Source organism: Harmonia axyridis, chromosome 6, assembly GCF_914767665.1.
Source record: "Harmonia axyridis chromosome 6, icHarAxyr1.1, whole genome shotgun sequence".
In the NCBI taxonomy this organism is placed as follows: Eukaryota; Metazoa; Arthropoda; class Insecta; order Coleoptera; family Coccinellidae; genus Harmonia; species Harmonia axyridis.
In genome coordinates, this window is record NC_059506.1 from 11369782 (window position 1) to 11391927 (window position 22146).

Below are 22146 nucleotides of genomic sequence, written 5' to 3' on the forward strand. Positions count from 1 at the left end.
ATGAAAAACCAAAAGGTCGCAAAGCGATAGCTTCAGGCGTTCTGGAGTTATGGCCGAAAGAAGACACAATTAAGTTTTTTAGTGCATCAGTTGAAGAATATTTTTTTCGGCCATAACTCTAGAACGCCAGAAGCTATCACTTTGCGCCTTTTTGGTTTTTTCATACAAATTTGATAGGATTTTTGTTTCTCTCAGAACTTAAAGACACAATTTGGGTTTTCGCAGTGCATTAGTTGAAAAATATCTCCTTTCGGCCATAACTTCAGAACGCCTGAAACTATCGCTTTGCGTTAAGAAAATCCTATCATTACATTTGAAATTTTGGAGTAAAATGAACAAAACAATGAAATTTTGACTTAGCGCCCCCTATCGAAAGCAGCAAAAACCAATTTATCATGAGTATATTTTGTCCTCAATCAACAAGATATTATCTTTCAGACGAGATCTAATTTGCTCAAAAATGTTGAGCCAAATTTAAATTACAGGCATTTCAATCAGTCAGATTTCTCCCTTTCACCAACCGTTATTTGATGTCGTAACATGAAGTGATAATTCAAAAAGATGGAGAATTTCACAAGGATTACAGTGATGATATTTTTTCGTCCACTTCATATGAAACATTTTCGAGTAAAATTCATTTTTCTACTCGACGATAGCTATTACGCCCCCAAGCGGTAGAGGTATGAACGTTAGAACAATTACCAGTATGTTTTCTTGTACACTATAATGGTAAAAATTTTTACCGCAAGTCTCTACGATGAGTGGATCCTGAGATATAGCCGCTCACCTCGCTTATTTGCCCACCCTGTACAATACATTAGTACAAAATAAATTAAAATTGTATCAAAAATACAACTGAAGTAGAAATACAAAAAATTATAGTTAGGTATTCTAAAAATGGACTCACTTGACATAAATTCAAATAATTTTTTATATTCTAAGGGCCAATTGCACCCCTCAAAAAATAAACATTGTTTCCACAATCAATTTTCCTCAGTTCGTTAATAGGTCTTGAAATTTTGTATTCCCTTTTCTTTGAATATTGATTCCGTTCCTTTGTCTTAGTTTCTCCCTTACTTTTTAATAATAATAATAATAATAGTTATTTAAATCCCTTCTGACATAAATATGTATAGGATACGTCAACTACAAAAAACAAAGAAAAAAATCAATTCTATAAGCATTGATGAGATCAAAAATCAAACAAAACATCTGCATCTCTCAAATACTCATTCACACTATAATAAGCCTTATTCACTAATTGTCTCAGTTTAGTCCTGAACACAGTAACGTCAAGCTCTCTTAACGAAACTGAAAGATGATTATACAACCTTATACTCTGAAAATGAGGAGAACGCTCATATTTGGACTTTCTGTGAGCAGGAACAAACAGAGTTGATACATTTCTTGTATTGTAGTGATGATTGTCAGGAAGATTTGGTAATCTCCCGTTATTTTCCTTCACATAAATCAAACACTTATAAATATATAATGAAGCCACAGTCATTATCTGCCTATCAGAAAAAACTCTTTTACATGAGGTACGAGAGCTTAACCCAACAATTAAACGTAAAATTCTTTTCTGAGATATTAAAATTCTTTCCATACTTACCGAATTACCCCATAATACAATATTATAACTCAAATGAGAGTGAAAAAGGCCGTAATTAATATCTATTAAAGATTTCATAGGTAGAGATTCTTTTATTTTACTAATAGCGTAGTATGCCTTATTCAACTTCGTGCTCAAAAAATGGATATGATCGCACCACCTAAATTGATCGTCTACGACCAAACCGAGGAACTTAATCGAAGATTTTGATGAGATAGTGACGCCACCGTGGTCTAAAGTGAAAACTTCATCTCTAGATCTGAGACCGAAAATAACCCACTCGGTTTTATCAATATTCACAATTAATTACAAAGTTATCTTTACACCATTTTGTGAAACCTTGGATTAAAGTAGTACACCTCTATATCAAGTCATCCCGTGTTTTCGCAGAAATTGCAAAAGAAGTATCATCAGCAAACATAATGATCCATTCCGCAAATACATGTTCAGGCATGTCGTTGATGAACAATGAAAAAATGAGAGGTCCCAAAACTGAACCCTGAGGGACACCTAATTCAATATTGAAGAGGTCAGAGTTATACCCAGCCAACTTAATGTAAATTAATCTGTCAGTTAGAAATCTGTGAACCCACTGAAGGAAGACACCACGAAAGCCGATACTGAACATTTTATCACGAATGAACTTAAAATTTAAGCAATCGAATGCACGTGAGAGGTCAAAGAATAAACCACTGACCCATAACCCATCGTCCAAACATTTAAAGACATGATCAACAAATGATAGAGCAGTCGTCTGTGCAGAACGTCCAGCACGAAACCCGTGTTGGGCATCCTTCAATAATCTGAATTCAGATAAGAAGTCTACCATGCAGTCATAGACTATTCTTTCAATTAACTTGGAAAAAACGCTAACAAGGAAATCGGTCGAAGATTATTTATGAGAGTAGGGTCATCTCTCTTCAATATGGGAATCAATGTAGACAATTTGAGGCAGGATGGAAATATACCTCTAGTAATCGAGAGATTAACAAGGTGAGCAAGATGTTCTGCTATTGGCAGTGCAAGCGACTTTAATATTCTGGTCGAAATCGAGTCAGTTCCAGAACATTTACTATTCTTTAAGCGTTTGATGGCACCTCATCATCAGTAACTGGATAAAAGAAAAAATATTTTGATTCATCTTATAGGTTGTAAAAATATTTAATTGTATGGGTCCGTAATACTCAGTGGGACTTTTCTCACTTATAGTTGAAAAATGAATACCAAAAGCTGCAACAATTTCCGCGCTATCGGAGGTGAGTAAGCCGTCTATTACCAAACAGGTTGGATATTTTAATTTCGAATTTCTTCCCGTAGTGGTGTTAACTATATTCCACACTAATTTAGTCAAATTTTAGGAGCGATCTGATACAGTTTTATTATAAGTAAATTTAGAATTTGATGAAAGTTTTTTATTTTTTGACAATATGTTCAATGAAAAAGTACAAACGACTATATGAAAAAAAAAAGTTATAAACAAATCATTTTCACACTGGCACAGAAAAAATTAAAACACAGATAATTCAGTGGATCTCACTTTCAAAAATTCTTAAATATTTGAGACTAATTATGTTTCAGGATGGATTTATAATACTCTTTGAAGAAAAATCAATTTTTGAACTCATATTGCCTGTATATTTTCTTCCGTTCTGAATAAACATCATATAGGTGATTCAATTTCATATTTCTACACAACCAGAATAGGTTCTTTTAATCCTGGATAGCTTGACGTATTTTCGTAGTTATCCACTTAGAAGTCTGATTCCTAATTTGAATTTTACTTATAGCACAATATTCATTGACAGCGAGTAGTATTATATCCATGAAATGATAATCATCAGGGGATGCAGTATATATTGTAGAAAAATCGCCTTTCGAAACAAAATTATTTAGGTTGATTAAATTCCCGTCTGAACAATCCCTAATCTGTTTACATTCTATTGAACTATCCGAAGTCGAAGTTGTGTGCAAATAGTAAGTAAGTGAAATTGCCCTATGGTCACTGATATGTGGCTCAAATACTCGACAACTATAGTTGTCAGAGTCGACGTTAGTTAAGATATAATCGATTTTGGAAATTGAAGTGATGTTATTTATAGTAGTATAAACTCTAGTAGGTTGAGGAGAAGTAACTCTAATATTAAAGCACGTTATTATATCATCAAGTAAAAATGTTTGTGACAACTTAGATTCAAATTGATCCGCCTTCAATCTCTCATACCTTTTTTTTTCAACTTCCCGTTTCCGCTGTAATTTTTCTTCCGTTGCCAATGGCATATTACTCTTAAATTGAATTTGATTTCCTTCAATGAAATAATGAGATGATTTTAAGCTTCAAAATTCAGTTGAAACTGTACGTCGTTCCTCTGCCACCTTGTTTGCCAGAGGAATGACGATGTTGAATAAAATATTCGATAAATCCGGTCCTGCTAAATATTTCAACCTAGTTTTTTTTCAGGATTGCTCTCGAATTATCTATTATATCATAATATATCATTCATCAGAAAGAAAAAACAAATATAATTTTACGAAATAGGTATACTTTTTTTTATGTTATGGTTCCCACGAAAGGAGATATCCTGTAATGTTCAGAGAACATCGTGTGAACCAAGGAATTCAAAATGGCGACAAATGAAAGTGATACAGATACTAGCTCCCAAAAGGACGGTGAAAATAGTGATAATAAATGTCATTATTGTGTTAGAAAAGTTAAAGAAAGTGTGAAATGTGGCAAATGCGACAACAATTTCCACAAATCTTGCATGCTACGTGCCGCAAACCAAGAAAATGCAACATGTAAACATGAGATGGTCGAACCGAATACGGCGATAAAAATGCTTGAAATGGAAAATACACTTCTCAAAAGGCTTCTACAGGAGATTTTTTTTTATATCCTTTATTGAGATTTACAATCTACTATACACAAGTATTAATTAAATGTGATGAATTTAAAATGACATGTAGAAGTTATCAAACATATTGACACTTCTTATTCACAAAACTTCAATTGAAGTCAATTGGCCAAGTTTTCTGTAGTCTCCTTCTGTTAAATGGGTTTTCTGCTAGTTGGTCTATTATGCTGTTTTCATGCCCTTCCAGATTTTGTTTATATTTTATTGATAGTTTTTTGATTTCCTAATTGATAAATTGAATTTTCAAATCATTATATATCGTCAAATTGGAAATGTACCAAGGTGCATCTGTTAACGATCGAAGTATTTTGGATTGCAATCTCTGTATTATTTGGATATTTGAGTCCTTGGCACATCCCCAGAATTGAATACCGTATGTCCATATTGGTTTAATTATGGCTTTGTAAATTAGTACCTTGTTTTGGAGGGATAACTTGGATTTTCTGCCTATTAGCCAGTACATTTGCCGGAATTTAATATTTATTTGCGCCTTTTTAGCTTGAATGTGTTGTTTCCAGGTGAGGCGTTGGTCTAAGTGGATTCCTAGGTATTTGGCTTCTGTTTTAACTGGGATTTGATTTCCATTTATTTTAACGGGTGGACATATGTTTCTTTTGTTGGTGAATGTTACTTGGACTGATTTAGTTTCATTGATGGTTAGACGCCATTGTCGATACCTTTTCTCCAGTTCATTCAGATGTTCTTGGAGCTTTTCAGAAGCTGTAGCTGCATTTTCATGGGTTGTGAGTGTTGCTATGTCATCTGCAAATGATGCTATTGTAGTGTTCTGATTCTCTGGAATGTCGGATGTATACAGGGTGGCCATTTGAAAACGAAACAGACGAGATTACAGACGAAATAAAGTTTTTCGATAGAAATGCTCGGACAGGTCGATTTCTGTTTCGAGGGGGACAACTTAAGATGTAGGTTACGGATGCATAGCGTTCAACCCTTGCTGCTACAACCCCCACCCCCAATTTTTGAATAGGGAAGATGGGGTGAGTGATACCTCAATTCAAAGGTATTTTTATACTGATTTCAGCACAGTAATTGTTTTTTCATTTTATGCATTAGTTCTCGAAATATTCATGCTTCAGTTAGTTAGGAAGGAAGCCACAGTCATGGTTGTTTTGAAGCTCAAAATGTCGATTTTTCACAAAACACTACAAGTGCCATGAAAACACCACTTCATTTTCAAATACTTAGTTAAGAATATTTCGAGAACTAATGCATAAAATGAAAAAACAATTACTGTGCTGAAATCAGTATAAAAATACCTTTCAAATGAGGTATCACTCACCCCATCTTCCCTATTCAAAATTTGGGGGTGAGGGTTGTAGTAGCAAGGGTTGAAGCGCTATGCGTCCGTAACCTACATCTTAAGTTGTCCCCCTCGAAACAGAAATCGAACTGTCCGAGCATTTCTATCGAAAAACTTTATTTCGTCTGTAATCTCGTCTGTTTCGTTTTCAAATGGCCACCCTGTATATGAGATAAAGCAGTGGTCCTAGTATACTTCCCTGTGGTACTCCTGCTTTTATTTCAATTGGTTCAGATAGAGCATCACCCTGTTTCACAGCAAAATATCGATTGGTGAGATATGATTTTAGAATTAGATAGTATGGCTGAGGAAGAAGATTTTTCAATTTATAGAGTAGGCCATTATGCCAAACCTTGTCGAACGCCTGCGATGAATCCAGGAATACAGCAGTACAATATTTTTTGTCTTCGAGACTTCTTGATATGGTGTTTATCACACGATGTATCTGATGGCTTGCCGAATGGTTTTCCCTAAATCCAAGCTGATGGTTGGGTAGTATTGCATAAAGGTCTATATCTTTCTTCAATCTCTTGAGTAGAAGTTTTTCAAACAATTTGGCTAGAAGTGGTGAAAGGCTTATGGGTCTATAAGATCTCACGTCGTATTCAGGTTTGTTTGGCTTGGATATCATTATTATCTCAGCATATTTCCAGATGGTCGGGACTTAGGAAAGGCTCATCATACGGTTGAATAATAATAATATAGCCTTTTGTGGCAGTTTTTTCAGAATTTCTGCAGTTATCAAATCGAAACCGGGTGCTTTCTTATTTTTCAGCTTTATAACTTCCTGAAGAATTTCCTTGGGTCTGAAAGGTTTTATGGGAAGAGACATCTGGCACGCAAGAAACGACTCAACCTCTGTATCATTGTAGCCTGGATGGGGATCATCCGGTCTCAGTACTTGTGACAAGTGTAAAGCGAAGATTTTTGATTTTTCCTCATCAGAGTTGGCCCATTCCCCAGTTGTCTTACGGATTGGAGGTTTTCGTGTTATAGGTCTCTTATATTTCTTCGTGGCTTTTCAAATATTGTATTCACTGTTGTTGTCTATATTTTGAATGTGGTGTTGAAATTGCGAGTTGGAATAATCTTTAAGACTTTTTTGAAGTTTTCTACCCAAGCGGTTATAAACTGTTTTATCCGCTGGGTTACGGGATCTTTGCCATCTACTTCTAGCTTGTCGTTTAGCAATTACTAGTTCTCGAATTTGCAATGGTAATTTTGTTTCAATATCATCCTCTTTTAATGGGGTTGGTGTGGATTCCCAAGCTGCTCTCTGAATTACTTCTGTAGTATACCTTGCAGCTTCGTCCAATTCTTCAATTTCATTGAGATCAATATCTAGTCTTATCCTGTCACTTAATAATTCTTGAAATAGTTTCCAGTTGGTTTTAGATGTTGTGAGTGTACTTTTTTCTCCCGGAACTTGGCGGTTGTACTAAGAGTCATCAAAATCGGTGAGTGGTCCGATGATAGGTCTTGAGTTGATTCTGTCTGTATATAATTGCTGTTTATACTATTCGTGACGAAGAAGTCTAGGATGTCTGGGATTTTGTTCGGATTAGTTGGCCAGTATGTTGGTGTTCCGGAAGAAACAACATGAAGATTTCTGCTTGTTACAACCTTCATTAAGGTTGTAGACTACTTTGCGCTGAAACTGCAATTCCGCTAGATGGAGCTACCCGAAAATTTTTGGTAGATTTGTACCTGACACACCCATTCAATTTGAAGAACCGCCTGTTTGGTATTTATTGCCCCTAATAAAATCTCAACTCTCGATGAAGCCCAGCAAAGAGTAAATTTGTGTTTCTGTAAACTTTAGAAATTCAGTTCAGTTTAGATACAGTGGCGTATCCTAGGGGGGGATAAGGGGGATATATACCCCCCAGAAGGAATATCCATTATATGTAACAACCTTATATATCACAATCTTATTATGAGTAAGCAAAATTCTTTGGAAAACTTCTTCAAAAGAAGGAAAATTTGTTATATTTGTTTAGTTATATATTACTAAATAAGATAATTACTGTAAATATTGTGAATACAGAAATGACAATGAACCACTGTCATGGACGTATATCGAATATGGATAATAGAAAAAAATATATGATTATCTCTGAGTGTATGATTTCACAGAGAAAATCATGAAGAGTGCATATTGAGATTTCTAGAATGAAAAATTCGAGAAGCTTTTGAGTTCTCATTTTATGCGCCTTTGGAGACCACAAAAGTGGGTATAGGAATATAAGACATGTGATTTATTAGGTTATTGTTGTCGGTTTGTTTATCTAGATGAGAATTTCTGATATTCTACTGAAATTCAAAATGATTATTTGACATTTGACACGTAAAAAAATGAGTGAAGGCAATAAGAAAAGGAACACTTGGGGTTTTTACAGATATATTCAGCTCATCTAAGTTCAATATTTAATAATTTTTTCAAATCGGATAAAAAAGGTTATTGTCAAATAAAAGTCACTTTTGATAGTTATTTGTTTTATTAGGCGGCAAAGCAGTAAATTGACTACCTCAGCTGAATTCCTAGTCACGCTACGCTCGGCCATGTATAAGTATTGATCTTTTAATTTTTTTTGTAGTGATAAATTGAAATGAAATTTCATACAAATTGCAATTGTTCGATGGTTGGTTGCTATGGAAATGTATATGTCCATAATAATTGTAGTTTGAAATTTTTTTTTTCCATTAATCATTTCTGATGATGCCTAAGCATGAAAGTACTTACTTTGCTGCGTAGGCAGGAAAAGTTATACTTTACTGATTGATATGTGTCTGCAAAATTGAAATTTGTTGTCAATCGGAGAAAAAATATTTTATAAGTGTATTTAAATTTCAAGAACTTTTTTTGGTAAGCGAGGGAAAGCCCTACGCGTTGAAGCATAAGTTCAAGATTCTGGCTCGCGAACTTGCATTCCTCTTGGAATTCTCCCATCTATTATCTCCGAGAGAATACAATTTTCATAGAATTCTCTCAATTTTGGTACCATAATATTCTTCCAGATATTCTCATCTCTTTTAATGGTTTCTACGTGAAAATCGTTGTCGCAGTATAGAATAAAATCACAATATTCTCTTCTGCATATGTTCAATTGGCCCTGAATCTGGAAATAGTAGTTGTGATTCTTCTTCAACCTGTAAAAATTATTTTCAATGTGACGTATCATAATTATAATGCAACATTATAATCCATGAAATGTTTCTTACCTTAATCCATTCTGATGAACAGTATAGCATTTCGATTTTTTGTTTTCACGAAGCTTACCCTTTACAGATTGAAGGCATTTGACCTCTATCAGACCATCATGCTTGATCAGTCCATCAGGCGAGGCACCTAAGAATGGGAAATCGGGATCTATTATGAAGCCACAGCGTGTTACTTCAACATTTTTTGTGGCTTCATATATTTCAATAGCCCGATTCTCATTAACTCTGCCATATAAAACTCCCGGAGTGTTTATTGGTTTTTTGTAGAGGAGGCATTTCACCAAATTATGGCAGGGTGTTGTCCTTCTTCTTTTCACCAAAATCTTGTTTCCAATAAAAAAGTAACGAGCCAGCTTTCAAAATTCAACACAATATTTCTCAATAGGAAATCAGCAAATTTATTACTTCTCTACTTCGTGATGAATTGGTTATAACGACGTAAGGGCAAAAAAGCACAAGATAGAAAAAACCTTATAAGAAAAAGTTCGATAAATACCCCATTCGATCAACTGAAATAGTTACTCATTCGTTCAAGAATAATTAAATTTAAAAATGTTGACATCTGTTTTTCGTGGTTAAATCCTCATGGTCAATCACCTTACACAATAATACAGTATCAAATCGATGTACGAGGAAAATACTATCGAAATGTTTCAGCGAATAGCAAAAAACAAAAATATCCCAAAAAATCATCTTATGAGATCAGTACTCTATCGAGATTAGCTAAGGCAGCTCATCATCTTGAGGAAGTCAAACATTCTCTTTCAAACGCATACAGAACTCATCATAATAGAAGATGAGATGTAATTATTTTACTTCTATAATATCCGAAATTCGATGATGTGAGATAATCCTGTCGATATTCCCTCCACAATACATTATCGTGTTGTCCTCTTGTTTTCATCTCTATTTCTTGTATGGATGAATCCCCTGAAATTCTGTCCCGTAGGTTCTGAAGGAAAATTATTTTCTTCTCCTCTATTTCAATTTCAGCCATGTCCGGTTGCGAAGCATTTGGTCCGTAATTGGAATCAGGACCAACACATAGTTTTCTTGATTTCGACGGAATAATCCTCTCCCTCCTCTGCTCATTATGCCGCTTCCTCTTCAAACAAAATTGTATCATATGATTGCTGCAATTCCCCTTCCATGCATTCAGATGCCAGGAAGGACCATCAGCATGGGAAAGTGCAGCACTATAGGCACGGCAGGTGTATGAAATTGATCGGCCAAAGTTGACTCTCTTTCCTCCCGTACATTTTGCTACAAGAGCCATATACCTAAAAGGGTGAATGAGTGTTTTATATGATAAGAAAAATGATAGAAGATTGCTTCAATTATTCATAAATTTACAGACCTTTCTGCTTGGTTTGTGGTTTCATTGTATGCCAATCTATCCGCCTTATTTTTCATAGGCTCTAAGATTTTCAAAATCTCTTGAAAAAAGAGCGGACTCATTATCTTAGTACAATCTTCTTCCCCGTCGTTTTTCCTTTTGCAATATGTGTCCCTGAAAATATGAAATTATGAATCTGATAATTTTGAGTATATTTGAAGGACAATTCACCTGCAGTTCTCGTGGTTTCCAAATATATGATAAGGAGCGTTTCCCAAATCCCTGCGTAACATCACCACATCATTTTTATTATTTTTCACAATAATTCTCACTGATTTAACCAATCTTTCCACATTAGTTATGTTTTTAATTTTTTTTGTTAACATTTTTCGATTGAAAATCTCAAATGATGTATTTTTAGCTAATTTGTGGAGCTTATCGCTCACACATCTAGTCATATGATTGGCACACTCAATTTTTATCACTTGCCGACCGTACGGGACCTTTTCAACAACCCTTGAATATACACTTGAATCTCCATCACCTGAATAAATAAATATAACAAAATAACATCAAAGGTTCATATATACATTGTAGTAATCGATAATTATGTATTTGGGTTTTTTACCTATCAAATATTTATATAGAAGTCCATGCTGTTCGATACTCTTGCAAAAGCCATCTGTTATTATATCTTGCTCCATGCTTGTTGAAGGACCACTGAAATTGAGTGCACAATCATGTGACTTTGGGGCTAAATTATGTTTTTTATAATAAAAGCATGAGGAACAAGTTTTATTTCTCACTCCTACAAATAAAAGTTTTTTTGTTTCAGCACCAATTATGACTCCCTGAAAAGTTATTGATTAGTACGCATAAATATTAACAATATTATATAATGGCAATGAAGTCAGATATTATTTTTATTCCACACTTAAATACTTACAACTCCTGAAGGAGCATTGTATCCATGCCCGTAACTTCTTTTACTCCATCCTCCATCTACAATTACAGTTATGAAGGGCGTTCCGTCGGCATTCACATTGCCTTTTTCCAATGCTAATTTCTTCTCCTCTTCTCCCGCTTTCTGCATATTCTCAAAAAGTTTTTCTTCCCAAATCTAAAACATCAATAACATACTCAATATTTTTTTATAAAAAAAAATTAACATATTTTATTATAAATGTTCCTCATTATGGGAGTCAAGATCAATAAATTAATTATTTGAAAATCAAAAATTTTGCTAATTGTGTAGCTTATACAATTTACAAGTGCTACCTTTTTTATTCCAGCAGTAGTCTGACTATACGTTTTTTGCGTCATGAACGGAATGTCCATAATGGCGAATAATTCCTCACATTGATATTTACCAATTCCTATTGACATATTGCCCCATACAACAGCTTTCGTTATTTCATTTTCCCCATTATTTGGATCAGTGCTCAATACAGTGGCTTCTTCACAATTATCACAAAAAAAATGCAGTCTTGAAGTCAATCCAAATCTTGTTTCTTTTACGAAAGTCATCTTTCCCATCGTACATTTGTCTCCATGCTTACAAATTTTCTCATATTCACTGAGAACGTGACCTAAGTTTACAATGCGGCGACCGTTCAACAAATGTTTTATTGACTTATAAGACTGGTCAACCTCTATTTCTAATGCAGGGTAATCTTGTTCAAATCTGAAATGAAATATTTTCAATACTTCCTTATTTACAGAAGAAATAATTTACTTACTCATTTCTTACAGATGTTGTTGATTGCATTAGTGGATTAGGATTTCGTTTTATATTTTGAAAGGCCAATGCTCTGAAAAAGGGTAAAATGGAATCCAAATTCTAGAATCTGTCGATGAACATTGATTTACAGAATGGTTTCAAATATAAACCTACATATTATGTACATACCTTGCTATCTGCAGGTTCTTCATTAATCTTGATCTGGACGTTTTTTTAGGCACTCTTGCTGAATTAGGGCGCTTCGCCATAATTGAGGTACGAAATTAATATAATATAACAAATATCACAAATAAATAATAAATGCACTGTTATTCACACGTTTTACGAATAGCTTATAGCTTCAAGTTGAACTGCCACAGGTAAACTAATATTTTTTCTATCATCCATTCGAATATATAGGTACTCAGCATATAGAGAATATACTAATTAGACAGTTCCTTTTCATAAATGAAATGAGTTATGCCTTCAAAATTGAATTATCTACAAATATCTTTTCTTATATATTCTAAGAAATGACGTTTCATAAGGTTTTAACTTGATTTATAGATTCATTTGAAAATATAGATAGTGAAAAAGGGCTGCATCCATTCGAATATATAGGTAGGTACTCAGCATATAGAAAATATACTAATTAGACCGCTCCTTTTCATAAATGGAATAAGTTATGCCTTCAAAATTGAATTATCTACAAATATCTGTTCTTATATATTCTAACAAATGACGTTTCATAAGGTTTTAGTTTGATTTATAGATAGTGAGAAAGGGCTGCATATCATAAAACTATTTTCATAACCTCATAAATCCATCTAGTTGTCATAAATAGGACTGACCAGAATCGAAGTTGAGGACGGATTCGTCATCAGTGAGTCATACACATAGACCTAATATCCATGGACCTAGTGTCACGTGATTTTTCAGAAGCTCGTAGAGGAGAAAGCATTACAGAGAGAAGAATATATGATTTCTCTTGATTCGAACAGAGATGCTACTGAGGGCAATCTGTCAAGAACCTAAAAGCAATAAAATAGGTGATTTATTACACTGAGATGGTCAAATGTCAAAATCATCTGATTGAAAGATATAAAGACATGATATTTTTTTATACGTTTTATGAACTGAATAGAATGAAATTTACATACTTTTTTATATTTATCATTTCGATTTGCCTAATTCAATGTTGGAATAAAATATGGCATATATTTGGATGAACTTCTACCATGTGAATCAGGAAAATTGAGAAATTTTAGACCATACTTCTTTCTGACATTGTGGGGACAGAACAGGATTTAATATATATATATATATATATATATATATATATATATATATATATATATATATATATATATATATATATATATATATATATTCTTTTGAGAAAGAGCAAATACAAAATATTAATTTCAAACAATCAAGCATATGTGTCGATGAATCTCAGTATTAGCAGAGGAAATGTAACGGGGCATCATACATTTCAACGTATGATACAAGAGAACAGATAAAAACCTCAGCAAAAAATCTGTCTCCCCGTATCGGTGTAGTGACTGGTTTGTGTAAACGTTTACAGAATAAGCTGACATAATTTATATTGAAGGACTTCCTCTTCAACCAAAACAAAATTTCCTTTATCCTCTCTTTTCGGTTGACGACTCTATAATTTCCAATTGGATCCTAAAACAAAAAGAAAAGAAGCAGAAAGGAGTACTAAATATTAGTTTTCATTATATCGATTTGAAGTTAACTACCCATTCTAAAAACAATGAGTTGGACTCGTTAATATCTCAAGGAAATATAATATACATATAAATAATTGCTTATAGGAATCAGCAATACTCTTATTGGCTATAGGTGAAGATAAGTAATATTCGATTCAATCATCTTTTGAATTGGTAATATTTCTTTTACTTCAGGTAGAAAAATTCTCAATATTTTTCACAATTCTTTGCTTTAAATTCAAATTTGGAATAACGATTTAACGTTCAACTCTTCGAGTTGAAAGAGATGTATATTGTTCTCTTTCTCTAGGGCAATAAATCAACTAACGAAAAAGATTATTTAAAAAAAATATTGCAATTTCTTAAACTTTTATGACATGAAATTTTCAAGGAGGTATGTATACAAGAATGGCTTCACGAAGCGAAAAATTTTTACTATAAATTTTTTCAAGTTAATATTAATGAAGGAAGTACGAGAAAATTTTCTTAATCAAAAATTGCCTATTTTCAGGGTTAAATTTAAATGGTAAATATTGTAGATAGAGTTTCGGGAATAGGGAGTTTTTCAAAAGAAATTTTTTTTCTTGAGAATTTTTTGTCAGATTTCTGAAATATTAATAATTTTCCACATTTCGGCAAAAATCCAGATACCTTTTTTTCATCTTAATTTCTTTATGACTTTTGAAATTTTCTTTATGATACTAAGCGCTCAAAATGTAATTCTCCAGACATCATTACGAATAAAATCAGCTAGCATATATATTTTAGGAATAGTATCGTTTCTAATTCTAACAATGATTTCATAACAAGTTTTCTACCTTTCCCTATTCTTCAGTGCAATATTGTCATAAACTAGTAATGTACACAATTTTAGCCAATCAGAGAAACCCTACCCTCGTAAATCATAAAAGTGTCATTCATCTCGAGCCATAAAATACAGTCCAAGATTCTATTGGCGTTCATGTTGCAAAAAGGCGTAAACCTTTGGGAGGCGTTCCAAAAAGCATAATTCCATATGAAAATCATCTACAATTAGAGCAAATCAAGCAATTTTAAAAAAATTTTTGCACCAATTCAAAACACATAATATCACTGAACATTTGTGGATGAGTTACTTGAAATGAGAAGTCTCTCTGAAGCTGAATAGTCATTTAAAGAAAGTGTTCAATTTCAAAGTTCGATTTGCGGAATACTATCGATTTTTTTTTGGAAATCGAGACGGGATCTTCAAGTTCACTATATCACGTCATTGTTCACTCAAAAAATGAAATGAATCCGACCTGTACTTTGGAATTGGAATGCACTGAAATTAGCACTGAAATAGCAGTGGTATGAACAAGGTATTGAACACCCTTAAGTTACGTCCTTTAGGATTTATTAATCGTGATCCCCAGTGGTTATGCTTCGCATTCCAATCTCCTCCAATTATGAATCTTCGCTGGAAGTTCTGAAAAAACTCCATATATTGGTTTTCGGTTATACTATGTCGTGGTGGTGAGTAAACTGCTGATAAATCGAAGCTCCACGTTTCCGTCTGTACTGTTATATTTGTAGCTTGTATTTCTTCAGTCACAAAATTTGGCAGTGTATGGTGCTTGAGGTTCTTCCGAATAAGTATAGCTGACACACCCTGTGCTCTACCATTTGGATGTTCGGCGGAATATGTACTATATATTCTTTCAGTGAAGTGGGTTTCTGAAATCAGCATTATATCTTTTTTATATAAATTAATAAAAGTTTTTAACTCTTCTTTGTGGTTTGGAAGGCCGTTCGCATTCCATGAAGCTCTACGTATGAAGCTGTTGAATTTTAATGCAGTTTACTCACAAGTGTTGTTAGCAGATTTAGCATGATCTGATTCTGGTTCATCATCTGTGTGATCATGGTTTTAAGTCCGAGAGGAAACTTGTCATCATGGTTTCTAAAGAATTCGAGTTTTGTGTCTGACTTGGAGAATCTTCATTTACTTTATTTCTCTGGAGTGCTTGGGCGTATGACATTCTATTTGGTTGAGGTATAGTTTTAACGGGCTGCTGTTCTATTTCGTAATTTTTTTCTGGAATGTTTTGTTGTCTGTCATATTGTAAGTGGTTTTTATTGTTGTTTCTTGTTTTTGAAAGGATTTTATATAATTGGCATCCTTTGTAGTTGGATGGATGATTAGCTCCACATAAGGCACATTTTGCTGGGGTCGTTTTTGGTTTTTGGCAAGTTTTGGAATCATGCTGATTACCACATTTTACGCACATGAATGGTCTGTTACAGTAGGATTTCGAGTGTCCATATTCTTGGCATCTGGTGCATTGTATAATTTCTCTTTTTCTTTTTGGTGGTTCGATGCTTATTTTCTGATTCAGAATGAACTGCAAAATTGATATATGTCTTTATTGTTTTCATTTGGTTCTAAGTCCACATAAAACAGCGGAAGTGGGTTTTTCATTCGATCTCTGATGGTACTTATGTTCCTAACTTTATGTCCGTGTTTTTCTATATCTGTTTTGATGTCAATTGATGGAATACTGGGATGAAGATGTCTGATAACTATTCTATAGGCTCTATCTTGTTTATCTTGGTAAGTATGAAAAATTATATCTTTTTCCCATAAAAATCTTACTAGTTTTCTGTAGGTTTCTGGAGTTGTTATGTTAAACTTAACACAATTGTTGGTAAGTGTTTTTGAATAATATTGTTCATCAGCCATAGCGGTTGATAAAAGTTCAGTCATTTGTGGGAAGTCGGTAACTCCGTATACAGGGTGTTTCCTAAACATGCGGCAAAAATTCAGGGGGTTGTTCCTTGGACTATTCTAAGAATATTTTGTCCTTTGATGATTTTTGAAAAACCTATTTGTTTCGAAGATACAGGGCGAACAACATTTTTCATATTTTTAAAATTAATATCTAATAGTTTAAATAAAAATGCGTACCGCACTGTGTTTACTAAGTAGGTACAATTTATTTTTAAATTTGTTTAACAACATTCCAATCACTAAAAACGGCCAGTTTTTTGACTAAAAATTGCTAATACATCACAAAACGAATTAAAATGAAAACCGTGTTTAATCTGTATTCCTTTACCATCTGCACTTATCAATTTTTAGTCAAAAAACTGGCCGTTTTTAGTAATTGGAATGTTGTTAAACAAATTTAAAAATAAATTGTACCTACTTAGTAAACACAGTGCGGTACGCATTTTTATTTAAACTATTATTAATTTTAAAAATATGAAAAATGTTGTTCGCCCTGTATCTTCGAAACAAAGAGGTTTTTCAAAAATGATCCAAGGACAAAACATGCTTAAAATAGTCCAAAGAACAACCCCCTGAATTTTTGCCGCATGTTTAGGAAACACCCTGTATAAAAATGGGCGGTGATCTTGGTATTTTAGGCGGTGTTTCATCAATCTCGTTTTCAATGTTGAGATATTGGAATTTATTGCTGGTTTCAATTGTTGGATTTTCATTAATTTCTGGCGAAAGGTTTGAGAATTTTTTTTTTCACTGTTTGCCATGGAATGCTGGTAGCCATAATCTTATTGTTTAAGTCGCCCTAGAGACGACTACTATATTTGAAATTTTTGAATTCGGTGTTTATTTATTATTTTTACAGTGGAAATTCAATATTTATCTACGTATGTTTGTAAAACATATGACTTGGAAGATAATATATATCGCTAATAACACACGTGTACTCCCGAGCACTGCTAAAACGCGAATTCTCTACAGGAGATGACAGAAAAAAATCAGGTATTGATGGAAAACAACGCCCTTCTAAGAGGAAAAATAACACAAATGGAGAACCAAAACATTCATAAAAAATCATATGCACAGATAACAGATTTTGGAGCAGATTTGGTACCATTCACTTGAATATTGAAGGGATTTCTAAGAACAGGAGGGATTTATTTTGTCGACATTGGTCATAGACAATGACGTGGCGGTCATCCTTCTTCAAGAAAATTTTCTGAACAACAACTCCGTGAAAGAGGATTTTTAGCAGGTTATGTATTGATACATTGCCTATTGAGTTCTGTTTGTTCTTTGGCTTATTATGTTGGAAAATAATTAGTTAGTTTTTGGCCTATAAATTTCGATTTGATTCTTTCTTATCCTTCAATTTATTGTGGTGATGTCAATTGTCATCATTCAATGTTTCATAAGATGGAAATTATAACATTTATTGCTCCTCTCTGGTTCCTTTCTTTTTTGTTTTCAGATTTGATTACAATATATGCGTTGTCAACTTCTGGTGAAGAAGGATGAAAGGATTTTATTTGAATGAAGAAGAAGCCCTTCAATATAAATGTGTCAGCTTATTTTGTAAACAAACACATAAACCAATCACCACACCTATACGGGGAGACAGAGTTTTTGCTGAGGTTTTTATCTGTTCTCTTGTATCATACGTTGAAATGTATGATGCCCCGTTACATTTCCTCTGCTAATACTGAGATTCATAGACACATATGCTTCATTGTTTGAATGAAATAATTTGTATTGCTCTTTCTCAAAAGAATATATACAGATAACCAAAATAACCCAGTTAATATCATAAACAAAACAAATCCCATAATCAAACCTATAATGAGACCACAGAAGGAAAATAAAACGGACAATCAGAATACAGATCCTTCAAAAGTATTTCAATCAACCTCTGTGAATAAACATCTTAACCTTAAGTCGAAGAATGAAAACAATCGGAATCAAGAAACGATAAATAAACAAATGGAAGATGAGCTCACAAAAATAGATGATGTGAACGGATTTAAAGAAGTCAAATATAAAGTTAATAAAAGACATAAAGTTAAAACAGGGACTGGAATAAATAATAATACAACATTCAAATCATTCAAATTGAATAAAGACAAAAAAAGCCTGGCTGTTTATATCACGAATACATAAAGATGTTACAGAGACAGATATAATCAAATTTATCGCCAATAAAGGAAAAGTACAAGAGAATAAAATATCAGTAAAAATATTGAACTTGAGGAATAATGAATTAGACGTTCACCACACCTGGGATTTCCAAACTATTGAAGAAATTCTATAATGAACAAACAGATGAAAACTCATTCCCATTATTGCATTTGTTGGAATAGTTTGGAAATTCGAGGCGGCAAATGTCCAATAAAACTGTAGAGTTTGTTATGTCCAATTTAGTATTTCATTAAGGTTGTTCGAAATATTATGTCAAACACTGTGAAAAATATTTCAGATTATATATTTATTTTATGGAAACACATCACAGAAATATTTTCGGACTTTATTTCTTGAAATACAATATAGTAGCAAGAGGTTGACATCTAGTATCTATAAATAATCAAATGTATCGTTTTTGGAATCACAAAATCGGAGTTTCAGAAAAGGTCTTATTTCACGAGATCAGAATAGCTTGATTAAAATATGGAAATAAGGTTCATATTGAAAACTAAAAAGCAAGATATGAAAACCAAATTTACTTGTAGAATAAAACGCAAGCATAAAAATAGAGATATGATTAAAAATAGGAATTTTGATTTGTGAGAATTGTCGAAGCGAAGCATTCATATTTTCAGAAAATAATTCAATATATCGTTCACATTCTGGCTTACTACTTGATCGAACTTTGTTAGACTTCCTTCACTCATGCAAATATCATATTTAAATTCTTTTTGTTGAAAAAAAAAGGGAAAGTAATTGTAATAACTTACTCCTTTACCTATAAGATTAGTAATGAAATGTAAAATTTCAAAATATCATAATAGTACTGTTTATTCTTTATTTTATCAGAAATATCCTGTGATATGATTGAAAATTCAATTTCATATTCTCCTTCTGCCTATCAAATTAATTGGTTTTTTATTGAATTAAACTCATCTGATCCATAAATGCGCACTGAATTCACACAAAAGAGCCAGCGTCAGATCATTGTGTATTAAATTTCAATACACGATCAAAGACTAATCAGTTAATGTAAAACGATCATCAAGGCGTCGGCGCATATTCGTGTTATAACAAAAATTCGGAAGGGCTTAGTGCTTAGTAATCCGCCAAAGTGCTCGCGAGCAATTCAGTGCTCGGGAGCACTTTTGGGATTACTAAGCACTAAACCTTTTGCCAAAGTGCTTCGATTACTAAGCACTAAGCACCGATTTTTAAAAGTGCTCGGGAGCACAAAAAGGCTTCAAGTGCTTTCGAAAGCACTAAGCACAATGCTTTGGCACAGCTCTGCTATGGTGAAACTTCATTTGTCTCTCCCTATTCGAATTTACTTCTGACTTCGTTAAAAAGCCAGTTTTTATGTAGTTTTCCCCGTTGTGAGGAGAGTATTGCGATAACAGATCAAATACTCATTTATCAAAGATTTGAGAGATGAACCCCTCTCTCTAACGTCAATGAGTAATTTTTTATTGCATTTTTGAAACATTTCACGCTATTCTCTGCTGCACCATTCGTTTCAGGATGGTACGGTGGTAAAGTGGATCTTTTAATACCGTTTAACCTACAAAACTCTTCAAACTCTAAACTGGTCAATTGAGCCTCGTTATCAGAAAAGATAATATTTGGTAAACCAAATCGAGCGGAACAGTCCCTTATCATATCTATTGTGGATTGTGAATCCATTTTACCCATTTCGTATACTTCGGGACACTTGGAATATGCGTCTATGATGATCAAGAAATTTCTTCCCTGTATTGGTCCTAGAAAATCTATATGTATTCTGTCGAAAGCGTGTTTTCCTTCCACAAACTTCGTTAAAACCGCTTTATTTGAATTTTTAGCCAATGTCATACAGGGACTACAATTTTAGACATAGATATTGTATAGCCAACGCTTCCATGTAATTCCTCCAATATTTGTTTCCTGAACTTACTTGGACTTACCACTCTAAATCCCCACAGTAGAATTCCGCCTTCAATACCATTACCAAGTTCTAACTTTTTCCGTTTATAAGGTAACAACTCTTCCGAAGTATTATCAGGCCAACCCTCCCTAACAAATAGAAAAACCTTGCTTAAAACATTGTCAATCCTTGTCTCATTACGTATCTCTTTGGCGTTTATTGGAATTTCATCTTCTAATAAAAAATGAAAATAATCAACCAATATATCACCCTTTTCCCTCCATTCAATCGGATATCTAGAAAGACCGTCGGCTCCTCCACTGAGGAAAAGTGCCCATCGTTTTCAACGTCCCGCAGCCATCTGAGGGATGCCTTCATTTTCCCCGAAATATCTACAGCGGTTTGTGGTCTGCACACAAAGTGAACGAATTTACTAATAAGTACTGATGATGTTTCTGCACTCCCCAATAAATAGCTAGCGTTTTCTTATGTATGACTGAATAATTTAATTTGCCTTGTTCAATTTTCTGGACGCAAAACTTATGGGTCTTTCAGTACCATCTGAAAACACTTTGTACCAGGACACAACCGATTCCGACCTTTGATGAATCACAAATTAACTTCAATGGAATATCCCTATCGAATAAAACTAAAGTTTGATCTGACGTTAATGCCTCTTTGACCCTTTTGAATGATTGATCACATTCTTGAGACTAGTTGAACTTAACATCTTTGAGCAACAATTTGTACAGATGATTCAAGAGGGTTGATAAATTTGGTAAAAATCGTCCACAGTAATTTACCATTCCTACAAACGATTTCACTTGTCCTTGGTCAGTTGGTGTTGGTATTTCCGAAAACGCTATGATTTTATCAAAATATTTATGAAGACCATTTTCATTCATGTAATGACCTGAATACTTTACTTCTGACACGAAAAATTCGCATTTTTTAAAATTTAATCTGAATCCCGCTTTACTCAACTTCTCAAAAACTTGTTTTGAATTTATCATATGCTTCTAACTGTTTTTTTTTTAGTCCCTACGATATCATCTAAAAATATAACCGTTCCATTCACACCTTGCAAAACTTTTTCAACAATTTTTTGAAAAATAGAACAAGCTGGTTTAGTGCCAAAGGCTAATCGATTTACTTTATAAATACCTCTATGTGTACTCCACGCTAATAATTTTTTCGTATTTTCCTCTAATTCTAATTGATTATATGCACAGGAATTTCGAAAAAAAATTTTCCATGAAGCTGAGAAAACAGTTCATCTATACTTGGCAATGGATGCTTTACATCGATTAAATATTTGTTCACCGTGGCCTTATAATTCACACACAATTTTATTTCCCCGCTCTCTTTCATTACAGGAACTAATGGTGTTTCACACTCGGAAGTTTCTACTTTCGAAATAACCCCTTTAGCCTCTAATTTTTCTAATTCACTATCAATTTTGT

At 33.4% G+C, this 22146-nt stretch overlaps 2 protein-coding genes across 2 annotated transcripts in view; one reads left to right on the top strand and one right to left on the bottom strand.

Moving 5' to 3' along the window:
* Nucleotides 1–22146, top strand: part of LOC123683507 (methylglutaconyl-CoA hydratase, mitochondrial) — a 222969-nt gene that overhangs the window by 119291 nt on the left and 81532 nt on the right. The gene's annotated exons all lie outside the window — the stretch shown is intronic.
* LOC123683504 lies at nt 8859–11963 on the bottom strand. Its single transcript, XM_045622594.1, has 6 exons — nt 11682–11963; nt 11350–11523; nt 11032–11254; nt 10635–10947; nt 10425–10577; nt 8859–10347 (listed from the first exon to the last, which is right to left on the bottom strand). Exons 1-6 carry the CDS (start codon nt 11937–11939, stop codon nt 9852–9854), a joined length of 1617 nt encoding a protein of 538 aa, XP_045478550.1. The 5' UTR covers nt 11940–11963; the 3' UTR covers nt 8859–9851.